Source organism: Thunnus maccoyii, chromosome 15 (genome assembly GCF_910596095.1).
Source record: "Thunnus maccoyii chromosome 15, fThuMac1.1, whole genome shotgun sequence".
Taxonomy (NCBI): Eukaryota; Metazoa; Chordata; class Actinopteri; order Scombriformes; family Scombridae; genus Thunnus; species Thunnus maccoyii.
The window spans coordinates 1,768,820-1,786,646 of NC_056547.1; the positions used below are offsets into that span (position 1 = coordinate 1,768,820).

Genomic DNA, 17,827 nt, shown 5'->3' on the forward strand with positions numbered 1-17,827 from the left:
TGACGTCTGTCGCAGGAGGTTTTTATTTGTTTCTGTTCAGTATGAGAAGTGACGTCGGCTTCATTCGCTGCAAAAACAATAAAGTGTGATGAGTAATATATTTACTACTTGAATATTACATAGCTGACACGAGCCTTTTTGTTTTTAAAAGCGATTTATTATTAATGTGATGTGATGTAACCGACCCAAATACTGTCATCATAAGAGTTTACAGCTAAGCTCTGTGAGGCTGTATGTATGTACAGCGCTGCTTTGAGCTAAATGCTAACATGCTAACATTTCATGCTAACATTTCATCTGCAATAACCAAAACCAGCTGACAACCAGCTGACCAACCAGCTGACAACCAGCTGACCAACCAGCTGACCAACCAGCTGACCGACCAACTGACCGACCAGCTGACAACCAACTGACCGACCAGCTGACAACCAACTGACCGACCGACAGACCAACCAACTGACTGACCAGCTGACCGACCAACTGACCGACCAGCTGACAACCAGCTGACCAACCAGCTGACCGACCAGCTGACCGACCAACTGACCGACCAGCTGACAACCAACTGACCGACCGACAGACCAACCAGCTGACCGACCAACTGACCGACCAGCCGACCGACCAGCTGACCGAGCTCACCGTCTCTGGCAGGAAAAAGCTCAGGACGTTTCATGGAAATCTGACCTTAAGATTTTGATTGATCTCTCGTTTGAAAAGAAATGATCTGGACGGTAGCGATACAGGAAAGGTCAAGGTGTAATTAGGACATTAGAATTCATCATCTTTCTAGCTAATGTCATAGAAATCTCTATCATGTCTCCTTCATCTGTCCCTCCTTTCTCTTCTCATTTATGTTTGTACATTTTTCTTGTGATTTCATGAACTCTTTGTTCTCGGTTTGGTTCTGTTTCAAGGTCTTTCAGGCACGTGTGGGAGAACTGGTACTTTGTTCTTGTTTTTATGCTGCTGATTAAAAGAGACATTCTGCTCATTTCAATTCAATTCAGTTTTATTTATAAAGCACCAAATCACAACAGAAGTTATCTCAGGGCACTTTTTCACATAGAGCAGGTCTAGACGGTACTCTTTAATTAACCTAACATTCACCCATCAGCAGCAATGAAAAACTTCCCTTTAATGGGAAGAAACCTTGAACAGAACCAGACTCTAGGTGGACGCCATCTGCTTTGACCTGTTGGGTTGAATACAAAGTAGACCTGAGTCTCCAGCTCTATATTTATTCATATATTTATTCAGGAAGCTTCCTCCGGCTCCGGAGGCTACGTAAACAAACTATAGTAGCAGGATTTCACTTCTTTTTCTCCTTCTTTACTCCAAATGTCAACTTCTCAAATCCATCCGTACATGTTGGAACTGAATAACATCTGAAATATGAGAGTGGACAACACATGGAAACACCTTAGCAACCACCTTAGCAACCACCTTAGCAACCAAGGCAACAGAACAGACAGCTTTTTATGGGCATGTGCAACGAGCTGATGTCAGCTTGTTGGCAAGGTAAAAAAAAACATTTGGAACAAAGTGTTGAGACCAGGTTGAAGCCCTGACCTTTGACTTGCAGGCAGCATTTCTACATATATTCACCTCAAGTTTTGGAACTTTGACCATGTTTAACATGTGACATCAGAACAGGATATAAATAACAGCCACCTTAGCAACCATCTTAGCAACCACCTTAGCAACAAAAGCTACAGAACGGGCCGCTGTTTATGGGCATGTGCGACAAGCTGATGTCAACTTGTTGGCAAGGTAGAAAAAGCTGTTCACAAGAAGGTTGAAGCCCTGAGTTTAGACTTGCAGGCAGCATTTCTATATCATATTGGAACTTTGACCATGTTTATCCAACATCATAACAGTATATAAATAACAGAAAACCACAAAAAGGATAATATTTCCCCTTTAAGAAGCAAAAAATCTGGTTAGTGGTTGTCACTCTGATGTGTGAGTGTTGGACAGACGGACTGTCATCATAATCGTTTGACTGTTGGTGTAAAAACATCCTGGCACAGAATCTATGTGATCTGCAGAAACAGTCTGCAGAGACTGAGGTGGAGGGTTATTATTTTATCACCATCAACACTGAGCTTTAATCAGACATCTTGAGAATATTCAGACCTTTGCTGTCCAGCTGCTCAACACGTGTGTGAGGTTAATATATTTTCCTCTGAATCTCACCGACACTCATTTACTGAACCGCGTCGCAGCCTCTCAGGAAGCCGCCGCCACCACCACCGTTTGCTGGTGTGGGTTTCCAGTTGCCAAATCAATTTCAGCTACAGCCAAGCATGCTGTCAGACTGTAGGCCTGCCAGCCGTGACAAAGAGCAGTTGGCTGGAGGAGATGGAGCGACCGGGGGGCCAGCACTGCTGAGGGAGGAAACACTGCAACAGCATCCCAGAAGGACACCGGTGCTGCTGCTGCTGTGACTGCAGCACAGTTTACACACGACGCTCATCCATTTCCTTTAGTAAAGAATCAGGTTTTCAGTCACAGACGAGGGCAGAACAAGGTCAACTCGGCGCTGACGCCTCCAACACGGCTCAGATTTGTGTGAGTCTCAAAGAGCAATAAGTAAGATTTAGATCTCCTCTGCTGTTCTATTCAGGAGAACATGGCCGTCATATATCTACAGAGGTTTGATAAGGTTATTGATCAGTGACTCACTGATTACTTCACCCAGACTGAAGAGAGAGTTTTGGCTTTTGAAACTCACCTCGTAGCTCGTTGTCATCAGTCTGAACCATCTCTCCTCCTCCTCCTCCTCCTCCTCCTTCCCTGAAAACATTCCTCTCGGGCCGTTTGGCGAGACGTTCCCTAACCTCGACGACTCATCAGTTTCCTGTCAGGAGTCGAGTTTCGCAAAGTTGCTGCGCCGAGCTTCAATATCTGCTCACGAAGGTAAAAATAACAGCTGAGCAACATCAGTCAGCTTCATCCTGCACTGACGTACAGAGAGTTATTGAGGATAAATCTCCCCGAATGTCTCAATATCACACGGTAGAACATGTTTACATCTTGATAAATGCTCATATGGCTGCTAGCACTTCCTGTTTTCACTGTAACCATGGAGACAGACGACAATCACCTGTTTTACAGTTGATACTGAAGAAAAAGTCTGAATCTGATGATAGAAAAGCAAGATATGGAGTGTGTTTGGTGGTAAACTTGTTTCAGTTTCTTTTCCAGATGAGAGCATTCTCTCCTCTCATTGGTCAGATGTGTAAACACAGGAAGAAGGTCCTGAAGAATCTGCCCAGATATCAAGAGGACAACGTGCTCGGTTGTTAAGTCCTGGTCGGATCTGGCTTCGTTCTCTGGCTAAAACTCAAACTTGCAGCCTTACAGTCGGTCAGATGGAGGTCGGATCACGTTCCCGCCACAAACGAGCAGACTGAGACCAACCAGAGTCCCATTCAACAAGACTAAACTACACCCTGAATTTAACCTTTATTGTTGCATCGTTTGTTCTCAGATGGATGTTTCAGATGGCACCACCTGTAGTTACCTAGCAACAATAAGAAGTACAGTGAACCCTCTTCTTCTACATGCTTTAATCCTGATCTCATAAGTCATAATAAATATCAATCGTTCATGAATGTGATATTTGGGAGTTTCCTGACATGATGGCTTTCTGCTAATAAATACATGGAGGAGGTCCAGATGGTCTCACTCTGGGGGAAACATGTGCAGTCAATTAGCTGAAATTTAATGAACTTAATCTAATGTTTGGTTTGACCCTCATTATACAGAGTGAAACATTTACAGCAGTAAACACGTCTCCAGACTGTCACTACTCTGGTATTTATGGTACATCATGAGTTTGGCTGTTGTTTAAAGGTCCGGTAATTTAAATCATTTCAAGGCCTTTAATTTAGGCCCCAGAGCTTTGTCAACAGTGTTATTACATCTTAGATCTACATTATAGTAATGAGACATCATGAAATAGAAGTTAACGAGTGAAATTCAACATAAATCCAAACTCACAATGCATAAATGTAAAAAAGAAAGTTGAGAAAACTTTAAATTTCATGACAGATTTTACTTCACTACAATGTTCCTGAGCAACGTCTCTAAATATTACATCCTGTAACTTAAGTGTCTTTCACAATAAAGGCTGCAGGAAGTGTCTCAAGTACAGACAGATCTTCATCATGGTTTGTTTTAGTTTTGATCAGAGAGAAGACATAAAACGGCCTCCATCATGTTCTTTTCAGAAAAAAGAAAGATTTAAGGAGGATTTTCAACCTTAAAGGAAACATATTCTGCTTTATGTGATTTTCTGTTATTTATATCCTGTTCTGATGTCAGATTCTAAACACGGTCAAAGTTCTGAAACTTGAGGTGAACATATGAAGAAATGCTGCCTGCCAGTCAAAAGTCAGGGCTTCAATCTGGTCCCAACACTCTGTTTGCAACGTTTTTTTCTACCTTGCCAACAAGCTGATGTCAGCTTGTTGCACATGCCCATAAACAGCTGTCTGTTTTGTTGCCTTGGTTGCTAAGGTGGTTGCTAAGATGGTTGCTAACCTGCTCTGAATGATCCGTTTGCAACAGCTTTTTCTATCTTGCCAACAAGTTGACGTCAGCTTGTCGTACATTCCCATAAACAGCCGTCCGTTCTGTAGCTTTGGTTGCTAAGGTGGTTGCTAAGATGGTTGCTAAGGTGGATGTTATTTATATCCTGTTCTGATGTCACATGTTAAACATGGTCAAAGTTCCAAAACCTGAGGTGAATATATGTAGAAATGCTGCCTGCAAGTCAAAGGTCAGGGCTTCAACCTGGTCTCAACACTTTGTCTCAAACATTTTTTTAACCTTGCCAATAAGCTGACATCAGCTTGTTGCACATGCCCATAAACAGCTGTCTTTTCTGTCGCCTTGGTTGCTAACGTGGTTGCTAAGGTGGTTGCTAAGGTGGTTGCTAAGGTGTTTCCATGTGTTGTTCAGCTCCAACATGTACGGATGGATTTGAGAAGTTGACATTTGGAGTAAAGAAGGAGAAGAAGAAGTGAAATCCTGCTACTATAGTTTGTTTATGTAGCCTCCGGAGCCGGAGGAAGCTTCCTGAAAGCTGACCAATCAGAACAGAGTGGGCTCATCAGGAGGCGGGGCCTTAAAGAGACAGGAGCTAAAACGACCTGTTTCAGACAGAGGCTGAACTGAGGGGCTGCATAAAGGACCAGTAGAAGATAAATAAGGAGTTTTTAACTGGAAATCATGTAAAGATATTCCAGTAGAGCCCCAGAATATAAACATAGAGCTGGAAATGTGAAGAATAATGCAATGCATGCTGGGAAGTGTATGCTAATAAGCTAATGTTTCTAAAATCAGTATATGATCCAACTGACGTTTAGTTGCCTGAACTCATGATTAGTTCAGCAAATATTAAAACTTGAAACTGACAAACTTATCTAATTACACAGTTAATAATAAAATAAAAAGTTGTTTAATATGTTATTATGAGATTTTACAGTAATTTTACAGTGCAAAAGATAAAGTAGTTAACAGAGTGACAGATTAATATTCAAAGTTTTCACTTTTGTTTACAGAAGAGACAAACTTTTTACTTCAAATTCTGTCAATTTATGTTTTTGATTTCTAACAACTTGTAATTGTTTTATAGTTCAGAGTTTAGTCTCATCAGCTCTGCAGCTCTGTGGAGCTTTTGAGCCTCTTTTACTTCCTAGTTTTGAAGAAAACGGATGTTTCGTCATGTAAGAGTATCGATTACAGTGGTGTTAAAAGATCAGCTTCCACCTTACTTCCTGTTTCTGTTTTTCATCCTCTCTCACCTCAAACATCGGTGATAAATTCTACTTTAACCACTTTCCAACTGTCTGAAACCTTCTCGTCTTGTCACAGTCAGCAGAGAGTGTTTAATACAAAGTTAAAGGTAGGTCGAACGCAGCGCTGCAGGTGTGTGTGGAAGTGGTGAAGTGGGGCAATAATTTTTACTTTTGGTTCCTATCCAGAGTTCGGCAGGGAGGAGGAGGAGGAGGAGGAGGAGGAGGAGGAGGAGGAGGGGAGAAGAACGGCGGTTTCGTCCTTGGTTTCGCTCCCTTAAAGGCTGCGACACGGCGGCGTTTTAGAGACGAGGCGGAGATCGAGACGAGTTATTATCCACGCAAAGTCTCTTCCCACAAGGGCACGACACCGGGCAGAGAGATTATAATGATGACAGACGGCGGTGAGGCCGGCGTGTATCTCTGATGAGAAGACAGGGAGGAATTATGGGTAAAGAGGAGATATATGGAACATGTGGGGGATGAGGTTCTGTGACCCAAAAACATCCTGTAAGCTGTTTAAACACTGAAAAACAATGGAGGTAGGATGAGATAGGAAGGGTGAATGTGAGGAAGGACAGGCGATGAAGAGGAGAGGGTTTAGGAAAGGAAAGAGAAAGACGGAAAAGAAAAGAAGACAGAAGGAAATTAAAGAATAGAAGTGATCGAGAGAAGAGAAGAAGAAGACAGAAAATCAAGAGGAAAGAAAAACAAGGTGACATAAGCAAAGAGGAAGGTGTTTAGGAAAGTAGGAAAAGGGAAAAGGAAGGATAGAAGACAGGACGGAGGAAACAAAAAAGTATATGTTTGGGGAAGAAAAAATAAAAATAAAAGTGAAGACAGAAGGAAAGAAAACGATGGGATGGAAGAGAAAGGAGGAGTTGAGACAAGAGGAAGAGGGAAAGGAATAAAAGACGGCAAAGGTGACGAGGACAGAAGGCAAGAAGAAGAACGAAAAGGAAAGAAAATGAGGTGAGACAGAGAGGAGTTTATAGAAAAATTAGAAAAAGTAAAGAATTCAAAGCTAACAAGGAGAGAGAGAAAAGAAACTAAACATGATGAAGAGGAGGAGTGAGACAAGAGGAAGCGGCTGACGGAGGAAAAGTGAAAGGAAAATAAATAAAGCGAAAGGAGAAGATGAAAGACGAGGTTTATAAAAGAAGATAAAAGCTCTATTTGGACAGAGAGAGAGAGAGAGACGAGGATCATTGTCTTCATCATCAATAGAACAGAGAAGTGCAGTTTAATGGCAGATGAAGATGAAGATGTTTCCTGGCGGGCTGTAGAAGACGAAGGCTCTTACCATGGTGGTGAGGATGTACTTGTAGAAAGCCGATGTCATCCCCAGCTCGCTCGCCTGGACGTCACCAGAGGAGAAGCAGCAGCAGAAGAAGAAGAAGAAGAAGAGGAAGAAGAAGAAGAAGAAGAAGAAGAAGAAGAAGAAGAAAGAGTCAGTGCTTTGAGACAGGAAGAACACATCCTCAGACTTTCTCTGAAGAAACATGAATCACTGTTTATTAAAAAAGATGAAAAAAAAAGACCATCCGCTCCGTGTTTTCTGCTGCAGTTTGTCCCAAATTGGAGACAATTGTGTTTCACCGCTGACAGGCTGCTTCTTTAATAACACGAAACAACCTCGAAACAGAGAAAACGACTGCAGGATCTGTTGCTGACGGGTTTAGGGTTGTTTTTTTTTTTTAATAGGACGAGTTCACAGTGTTTCACATCTGTCTTAAACCAACAGTCAGGAGCTCAAATGAACATGAAAGCTGTTTTTCTTGCTGTAATCATTCCTCCTGTTCATACTGACCATTAGAAGATCCCTTCATAATGACCTTACAATGGAAGTGATGGAGGACAAAATCCACAGTCCTCCTTCTGTGCAAAAAAAATGTATTTAAAAGTTTATCTGAAGCTAATATGAAGCTTCAGCGTCCAAATGAGTCAAATCAAGTAGATATCTTTCAACGTTACAGTCTTTTTAGTGCCAAAGTTCCTCTTTTTGTTACTATACTTCCACCTGCCACCTCAACAGGGAAACACTGTCCGAGGAAACACAAAGAGGGAATTTGATGCTAAAAAGACTGTAAATGTGTCAGATATCCACTTGATATGACTAACTCAGACTGATGAAGCTGAATAGAAGCTTCACACAGACTTTTAAATGACTGTGTGGACCAAGCAGCAACCTCCGGGGCTGTAAAATGAAGCCAATGCCGAAGTGCCAAAAACTGCAGTTCCTTGAACGGCCACTTGAGGCTCCAAAAGCGAGTCAATCCCCATAGACCCCCATGTTAAAATGCCCAACTTTACAGCAGAAATAAACATGTTTACAGCCTGGTACAAACAACGGTTTTGGTCTCTGTAGCTAATTTCCTCTTTCATGACAACTTTACGGGGGGTGAATTTTTTTTTATAACTCACCCTTTTAAATTTTATTAAGCCGTAAAGTTCTGCATAATGAAGGACATGGCTGCTTTGAGTGACAGGTCCGCCAGCCGCTAGGTGGCTTGTTTCAGCCATTCGGCCCACCTCTTTGCCTATTTTTGACTGGCTGGGAGTTAGGCAGCGTCACATACTGCTAAGATGGCGACGGCTGGAGAAAAAACCGCTCTTCAGAAACCAACGGGTGACGTCACGGTAACAACGTCCATATTTTTATACAGTCTATGGTGTGGACACACTGTGGTTTTTGGCCTCCATCACTTCCATTGAAAACACATTTGAAGGATCTTTCAATATCCAGTATGAACAGGAGGAATGATTACAGCGAGGAAAACCTCTTTCACTGTTCATACGGACACCTGACTGCTGGTTTAACACACACTGGAAAAATTAGGAACCTGCCCTTTAATGAACATTTACTAATTATGTTTCCTTCAAATCATATAAGCTGTAGCAGTTTAGTCGTACACGTGCCTACATTGTGTCTGCTGTGCGCTCCAGGCGTCAATGATACATGATGCAACCAGTGTTTGCTGCATTTTGAAATATGTAACCCTACAAAAATGATACTACAGTGATAAAGTCTGACTCCTGTGTTTCATCAAACGTTTCCCTTTAACCTGCATGTTTTATTGTGAGCAGCTGCTGCTTCACACTGTTTTACAGGCTCAGATTTGAACTCGCAGCCTCTCGATGAAGAGCCTGCAGCTCGCCTCCGTTATCACACCCATTAACATCCCGCCTGCCTGCACAGCCACAGCTTTACAGAAGAAGAAACATGACAGAGTTACTGAGCGATTTTTATTTTGTATTCAAAACTTCTCAGACCCCCAAGGTTACCGAGCAGAGAGTGAAATTACAACCTGGCAAACGCTGCTAGATTTAGTTTGAGGCTGTAAAGTCTGTCGGCTCTGTTTGGCAGGAAACCAGCCGAGAGTCTGAAGGTCCTGTTCTACTCTGTAAACACCACAGAGGAAGAAAGAAATAAAGATGTTTCAAACAGACAGAGGAGCTGGACGGCTCAGATCCTTTCAAAGATGTTAAACATAAAAATCTGTGTCTGATGAGTAAAAGTGATCAGTTCCTCCAGGAGTTCACATCAATTACAGATGTTTCAGTCACTTCCAGCTCAATGATCAATAAAGAGATAAAAACCTCATCCTGTATTTATTATGTTAATAATAATTATAGTTTTATAAATCAAACCGCAAACTGGACGTTTAGCTGCATTTAAACACAGAACATGTGACTGTGGAGGCTTTCAGGCTGTCGTTTGCATTACTGGGACCAATAACTGTAATGTAATTACTGAATTTGTAATTGTAATCCCTTGCTGGTTTTACTGGGAGAAGGATGCTGCAATGTGCAGGCAGGCAAGAGGAAAAGAGGAGGTTTATGGATGAGAAGACATGCAGGTGGTTGGTGTGACAGGAAGAGATGGAAACACATGACAACCTCTTCCTGTTAGGAGACCCCTGACAGGAGGAGAAGAAGAAGAAAAGAAGAAGAGGAAGAAGAAGAAGAAGAAGAAGGAGAAGAAGAGGAAGAAGAAGAAGAAGGAGGAGAAGGAAAAGAAGAGGAAGAAGAAGGAGAAGAAGAAGAAGAAGAGGAAGAAGAAGAAGAAGGAGAAGGAAAAGAAGAGGAAGAAGAAGGAGAAGAAGAAGGAGAAGAAGAAATTGTAACGCTGTATTTACATGAATAAACAAGTAAAGAGGTGAATGTGCAGCAGAATATAAAGACACATTGCATTTTTTTCTTTAAGGTAAAAACTAATAATAATAATAATAATCATAATAATAATTGTATATTTTGTATAGGTAGGAGCAGAGTGCAGACAGAAGGCAGGCAGACGCCCACATACTGAGGTAGACTCCTAAAACTGACTGAAAAAGTAAAAGTACATTTTTAACCAGAATAAGAGAGAAACAGCTCACATCATCTGACTCTCCTGGAGAAACTGTTTATAAAAACCTTCTAACAGCTACTGCAGCCTGTCACAGGTGCTCTCCTCCTCCTCCTCTGCCTCCACTCTGTCACTTTCACTACTTCACCAGTTCCCGTGACGAAACGATGCATTTTCATCACGCCGCTAAAAAACATGTGGCGTGACAGGAGCAACGTGAACACAAGCAGGTGATCCCAGAGCTCCCAGTTATGGTGAGCGGGGACGATGGTGGACATGATCAACCAGAGAATATATATCAAACATCTGGTCACTTCTCAGTGACGCTACACTGGGAATTTAGTAATTCTTGGATATCTCTTCTTTATAATAACCCAGTCTGATTACAGCCTGTGATGCAAATAAGACAACATGACTGATACTAAACTAATCACAACTTGTTTGGAACAGATTTTGTGTGTAGAAAGCAAGAATTAAAAACTAACATTGTAATCAGATGTGTTACAGAGGTTTTGCAGAATTTGTCTCGACTTTTCCCAACTTGTAAAACACTCAGAAAGTTTCCTTTACGCCCCCGACTTGCTGCTCTGATTAATAATTACCTCAAAGTGAACGTACGACGTGATCGATCAGTCAATCAATGTCTCCCGCTAAACTGAGTCAGACACATCCTGACACGTCTCATCTCGTCAGTGCTTCACTTACCAGATGACAGTTTAAATAATTGCCTCTCTGGTTAAATAAAAGACCTTTACTACTGTTTTGTTTCCTGAAGCTTCATGTTATATTTTCAGAAAAGCGAAAGCGTTTCTGACGTTAGAACTCCTTTATACTCCGCAGGAAACCCTGTTCTGTCAAAACATGTGTTGGTGGTGGAAAATAAAAATAGCAAAAAAGCTTTTGTTCATGGATTTTATGACTGTGAGTCACTTTTCATCCTAGATTGAAAAGCAACGATAGCTGTGAAACAAATGTAGTGAAGTGGAAGTATAAAATAGAATAAACAAAATTGTACAGTACAGTAAAGTATTTGAGTAAATAATTTCACATTTTAGTCATTTGTTGAGCAAAAATGACAAATATTTGCTCTCAAATGTGAGAAATTGCTGCTTTTCTTGCTCTTAGATGATTGAATCAAAGAGGATTTAATGTGACTTTTTTGACACTAATCAACAGAAGAATCTCTACAAACGGATCTAAACGAATTACAAATATACAAATTAATAAAATACAGTAGTGCTCATAAGTCTACATACCCTGGCAGAATCTGTAAGATGTGTATCATTCATAGTGTCTATAATTTTGACCATAAAGTTCAATTTTGGTCTCCTCACTCCAAAGAGTTTTGAGGCTTGTCTCGGTGCTGTTTGACATATTGTAAATGGGCTGTTTTGTGACGTTGGCACAGTTTTTTTCAGGCAACTTTACCGCACAGCCCATTTTTGTTCAAGTATCTACTTATTGTGCATCTTGAAACAGCCACATGCAGCTTTCAGCTGAAGTTGCAGCTTTCAGCTGAAGTTGTATGTGGGGTTTTTCTTTGCAATCTGAACAATTTTTCTGGCAATTGTGGCTGAAATCTTTGTTGTTCTACCTGACTGTGGTTTGGTACCAACAGAACCCTCAATTTTCCACTTCTTTATCAGAGCTTCAACACTACTGATTGGCATTTTTAAAATCTTTAGACATCTTTTTTTATCCTTTTACTGGTTTATAAAGTTCAACTACTTTTTCTCGCAGGTCCTTTGACAGTTCCTTTGCTTCCTCATGGCTCATTATCCAGTAAAGTCAGAGCAGCCCTGGATGAAATGTGCAGAAACTCATTGACTATTTATACACAGACACTAATTACAATCAAACAAGTCACAGGTGTGGAAAGTTACCCTTCACAGCCATTTAAACCTGTGTGTGTCAACCTGTGTGTATATTATCAGGCCAAACATTCAAGGGTATGTAAACTTTTGATCAGGAGCCATTTGGGTGATTTCAGGTATCATTATGATTTAAAAAAGGGCAAACACAATTATGTGAAAATAAATGGCTTCACCTGACTGCTATCCATAAATAAAACAAAAGTTTTCAGCATATGTTCCAAAAAATGGCCAATATTTCACAAATTCTACTATAGATGTGAAATCGATGTATCACCGAAAAAGTAGAATTTTTCCCTTTGAAATGTACTGTAGTGGAGTGGAAATATAAAGTACAAAAACCTAAAAATTGTACTTAAAGTACTTGAGTAAATTTGTTAAATTCCATCACTGGAGAACTAAAGCAGAAGTTTTCTGCGGTCAGTGTGACGGCGCCGACCTTCCTCAGGATGTGGTAGGAGATGGAGGCGTTGGCGTCGATGATGATGGTGGCCACTTTGTCATCCCGGATCTCCTTCAGCAGGGGGGTCGGGTCCAGGCTGTCGTCCAGCATCCGCACCGACAGCGTCTCCCTGGAGATGAGGAAGCGGCGGACCAGCTCCTCCAATCGCAGCAGGCCTGGTGGGCGGAGTCGAGAAATATGTCAAATAAATGTCCATTTTAAAGCGTTTTAAAGCGGTGTTAAAATCATGTTTCGGGAGCTGGTTTTAACTTTCTGAAAGACACAGGAAGTCGTTAAATGATGCTCAGCTGAGTGTTCAGCTTGTTTACTTGTAAAATGATCAATTTGACTTGAAAAAACGAAAAAGGTTGTAGAGATTGATGGAGCTCAGAGTCATTAGAGAGACAAATAACTGCTTTAAAAACATCTGAGAACAGATGAGGATGAAAGTCCATTAATTTTCCCCACAGAGAATCAGTTTGGACCCTTGTGTCCATTCAGTCTGGAGTGGATTTAACTATAAGACTGTGAGACGTTTTTAATGTTTTAATCCACAAGATTTCTATTATATTAAAACCCATTTTGATTCTATTTATGGCCATTATTTCCACCAGTGCCAGTAAATGAAAGAGCTTTTATTATTATTAAATTGCACTTGCAGTTACAACCAGTGAACACAGGTGTCGCCACATCGAGTGAGACTGAAATGACAGAAGGGGTGAGTGAGATGAGTTTCATTATTTCCTGAGTAACTTTTATAAAAAGCTGTTGTCCTTGGATTGTCTCTGTGTGTGTGTTAACATTCGGCCTTCGTCTCGTCTGCCCCTGACAGAAGCAGCAGGCGTGTCTCCGCTAATCAGAGCCATAAAGTGTTGATCACGGCCCTGCTGGGTTTAACTGGCGGACAGCAAGCAGCGACAACACGGGCCCGTTAAACACGACGTTAACGGCTAAACACTGAGGGGAGAGTCTGCGGGGAGAGAAGAGAGGCGTTAAAACAGCGAGCCGGGGCGGCCCAGTCGGGTGGAAACACTGGAGAGAGATTGATGGAGGATGAGTGGAGAGAGAGGAAAGAGGGGAGGAGGAGGAGGAGGAAACATGAGAGGAAGGAAAGGGAAGAAGAAGAAGAGGAGGATTAAAGGATCATTTAGCTGATTTTCAACCTTTTCTCTTGCTACACGAACTAGGGACAAGAAGAGGAAAAGAAAAAAAAGGAAAGGAAAGGAAAGGAATGGAAAGGAGAGAAGTTAATAATCGTTTTGGATAGCCAATCAGAAGCAGCTCATAAAGCCACCTGAGAGGAAATGAACTCCAGTGAACTTTGGAAAGAATCAGAAACTTGGCAGCAGGAAGGAACTGAGGCTCTGAAACCAAAACGCTTTCAGCCTTAAAGTGGACGACAACGCTGCGCTGAAACCATCAAACTCAGCAACAACACTCACACTCCGCTTTGGCGCAGATCAGGCTGGCCGTCGGGTATCCGAAGGAGCGCAGGATGGATCCGATGGCCAGACTCAGGTCCTCGTTACTCGGGTAGAGCGACACCGAGGCGAAGCGGAGGTACGGCAGCTTGGGAGTCTCCTCCGGACCGATCTTCACGTGAGGGATCTGAAGGGAACGAGGGAGGAAAGAAAACACAATAACATTCAGAAAGTCTCTTGTGTCAAAGGACACAAAATAATAGAGGAAAAGTTAAAGGAAAACTGAAAAGGAAGTAAAAACGTGGGAGGAAAAAGAAGGAAAGAGATGCAAAGAGGAAGAAACTATGATATCTAGATGAGAGGAAGAGGAAGATTTGAGGAATGATGGAGGGAAATAAAGAGGAAGAAATAAAAAGGACGGATGAAAAGACAAAGAGAACAAGAGGTGACGACATCCTGGAAACAAATATTTTTATAATATTAAAAAATCATCAAACCAAAAGAATCTTTTCCAGGAGTTCAGATAACAGAAAGTTTGATCCGTCAGCTTTAATCAGACTCTGAGTCTGATCATCAGTGATATCAGGAGACTGTTTAAACATTCTTATCTTTATTTTAGATTATTAAGTGTCCACATGGAAATGATTCTTTCTATCCATTAGATTCTTGTTCCTTTTAACTGTGATTACAATCATTTTCTAACCGTTAACAAAGTTGTTTTTATGCTCAAATTTGACCAAAGTTTCAGCAACCAGCAGCCATATAAACCATCATTTAACAGCTCTGGAAGCTGATGTTAAACTTGTCGTTACGTACGGAGGACTTGTGGGACTTTAACGCCTCTTTTCCACCAGAAGAACTTTACCGGACCTGCCTTTAAACTGGAGGAACCTGAGTCCTGCTGAACCTGATCCGACCTGGTTCTGGTTCATCGTCGTGTATTTCTGTTTCCCTGCATGTCATGAGTCGCAAGTAGACACATATTATCCAGCAGGAAGAGTGAAGGAAAGACTTAAACCCCGTCAGTCAGGAAAGACATTACAGAGAACTGGAGAATAAAACTCATGTTTCTGAATCACTCGAGTCCTTGTTCAGAGTTTGCTGTGGTTGAAGTGATTTAATAGCATCTGGAGATGTGGTGAGTTTACTGACACAGAGCTGATCTGATACAGTAGACCAGCGGTCGGCAACCAGCGGCTCCCTGTGGCTTAGAAACAAAATATCAATAAATAATGTCTATTTAATTTTAATGTATTTTATTTTATTTATTTATTTAGTTTATTTTAATGTAATAGTTGTTATTTTGGAGAGTTAGGTGATCTTGTAATATAAAAATAAAACATGTTTTAATATTTTGTCGATCGAAATATAGATCACCTGCTGGGCTGTTGCCGGGCAACAGGCAAGTGCATTTTTTGAGCGGTCTACCCCCGGTAATGCTTCATGGACAGATTTATTTACTTTTACTGTTGATGAGAATGGTTCACCTGTTTGCTTCATATGTGGGGAGAAATTGGCGACACAAAAAATCAAACCTTGAAAGACGTTTCCAAAAACAAACAGTCCAGCTGGAGATGATCGAAACAGAGCAGCTTCGGAACTGCTGCGGAAAACCGACCAGAGCAAAAACACTCTGAAGAAGAGGATGAAGTCTACAAACTCAAGAACTGCCGGCTGGTTTTGTGGCAGGAGATCAGCAGACACAGGAAGCCGTTCACTGATTCTAAAAGAATCGACTTCAAGAACAAGAGTGAAATAAACTGCTGTTGGTTCATAATTATGTTCAGTCAACTATGTCATTTGTGACACTTGATGTGACTTTCATTGTTACACCTGATGTTTTAACATGATGCTTCTGATCTCCTTTGAGCTACATCCTACATCCACACAGGTTGTAGTTTTACATAACATATCTTAAAACTATCTTAATGACCTGTAAGGCAGATTTATGATTAAAAATACTCCTAACCTTAATGACAGAGCTGAACATATCACTATTATATCTGCAAAATATTCAATTCTTTAAAGAAACCCTACAAAAAAATCATTGTACATATGACTGAATAGACACAAGAACAGGTCGTCCATAATATAGTTGACAAACTAACTAGCAAAAATATGTTTTCCCTTCAAATATCAAAAAAGTTGTTAATGCTGAATGATTGAATATTTTAACTTAAACCACTGATTGTTTTATTTTTGTTTATGCAAAATATGTACCCCCTAATTATATATTCACTCATAAGTGTAATGTAACTATAAGTGGTGTAATCGTCATTTTAGGGATCAGGTGGGTTTTATTTGGGCTCAAATGGCTCTTTGTACGCTGAAGGTTGCTGATCCCTGCAGTAGACTGACCCAGAGCAGAAGGGATGGAAACACTTTATACTGTTAGATCAAACAATTGGTAACCAAAAGGTAGAGAGGAAGGGCATCTGCATACAGGATCAAGGCAGCGTAGTAAAAGGGGGGGGGGGGGGGGGGGGGTGTTAGGAGGGGCTGCTGCATTCAGACAGGATCAAAAAGGTCAAAATCAGCAGGGGTCAAAGGCAGGAAAGATGCACAGTTGGCATCTTGTTGATCAAGGAGTTGTTCTCAGTCTCAACCCAAATGTGTATTTTCTTCTTCAATTTTAACCATTAAAAAATGACTGAATGTGTGTGTACTCAACATTCAGCAGGACAAAACCAACAAAGAACAACAGTCTGCAGATATCTGATGATCGTAGAAGGTTTTGCTCTCTTGTCATTGGTTCCTAAATCGGCCTTTATGTTGGTGTTTGCTTGTTTCCATCGATCAGATTAGCAAAAATATTTTTAACTTCCTTAATCTTCACAAAAAAGTCAAATTTCACACTGAGCTGATTTTAAAATACAGAGAAAATAACTGAAAACAACTATATCGTGAATGAATTTGTCTTTAATTAAAACAGTTTATGTGAACATGATGCAGCTGGATGCACATCTGTCCATTTAGTTCCTGATTTAGTTCCTGTAACTCTGCACTAACGCCAACGTTCTGGTTGAAAAGGCGTTTAAGTAGGTTCCTCAAAAAGCAACAAAAACCAAACAGGTAGAAATATTAAATTAAATATTAAAACAGTCCAATTAGTTTTCACATAAATTTCAGAGATTTTCAAAGCTTCTTCAGTTCGAACTCTGCAGAGTAAAGGTCCTGTGAGTGACTGTGTTTTGATTTAAGCTGAAAGATTAATGACAAATTGAAAAATTAATAACATCAGAGATGAATGAAGAATCAGGTCAGAGGCCAAACATGTCCTGTGTGATCCTTCGCTCGGTGATTTAACCTCGGCTCTCACCTGCAGAGGTTACAGCTGTAAACTGTAATTAGCTCAGCTGGGCTTCACTGTGATCTGTGGAGCTTATTTTAAATCCATGCAGAGAATCCAATAATATGAGTCCTGCCAGGCTAAAAGGAATAGATGTTTAAAATGAGATGGACTCACTCTGGCAGGAGAAGAGTTAAACCAAATTTAAACCATTAAAGAAGCATAAAGACGGCTTTGACGCCTGCTACCTGAGACGCTATCAGCTGATATAGAAGCTGTTCTGTCTGTTCAAGATCCTCCAATCACTGATCAACTCACAGCTACGTGGCTTCCTGGACAATAACGTCCTGATGTTCAGACTGAGTCAGTAATAACTGCTGTTAAATCCTTCAGATTAGACAAAAACACATCACTGGTTCATGACGATGCCTCCATCGGCAGTAAACGTCACTGTCATGCTCGTCAACAAAGGTTTTGTCTAATAAAGAGTTTAAATAATTGATCTGATAGAATTGGAGATTGTAAAGAAAAACGAGTCCAGTCAAAGTGATGTCTTAACTTTTATAACTTTATTTTAAATTTAATCTGCTGAAGATGTGGCAACGTTTAATTTAAAGCTTGTTCTAAACCTTTAACGTCTCCTCGTGTATCCAGG

The 17,827-nt window shown here is 40.9% G+C and overlaps 1 protein-coding gene and 3 gene segments (V, D, J or C); 2 read left to right on the top strand and 2 right to left on the bottom strand.

The window, feature by feature from the left end:
- LOC121913208 overlaps positions 1-17,827 on the top strand; it is an 899,212-nt gene that overhangs the window by 170,768 nt on the left and 710,617 nt on the right.
- LOC121913212 overlaps positions 1-17,827 on the bottom strand; it is a 747,540-nt gene that overhangs the window by 160,165 nt on the left and 569,548 nt on the right.
- Positions 1-17,827, top strand: part of LOC121913210 — a 756,822-nt gene that overhangs the window by 156,689 nt on the left and 582,306 nt on the right.
- Positions 1-17,827, bottom strand: part of LOC121913129 (glutamate receptor ionotropic, kainate 5-like) — a 104,126-nt gene that overhangs the window by 62,670 nt on the left and 23,629 nt on the right. For both annotated transcript variants that reach the window (XM_042435805.1, XM_042435804.1), the window contains exons 4-6: positions 13,905-14,070; positions 12,460-12,638; positions 7,105-7,158 (exon numbers count right to left, since the gene is read on the bottom strand). In XM_042435805.1, coding sequence (XP_042291739.1) covers positions 7,105-7,158; positions 12,460-12,638; positions 13,905-14,070 — 399 coding nt within the window. The remainder of the gene's footprint in view (positions 1-7,104; positions 7,159-12,459; positions 12,639-13,904; positions 14,071-17,827) is intronic.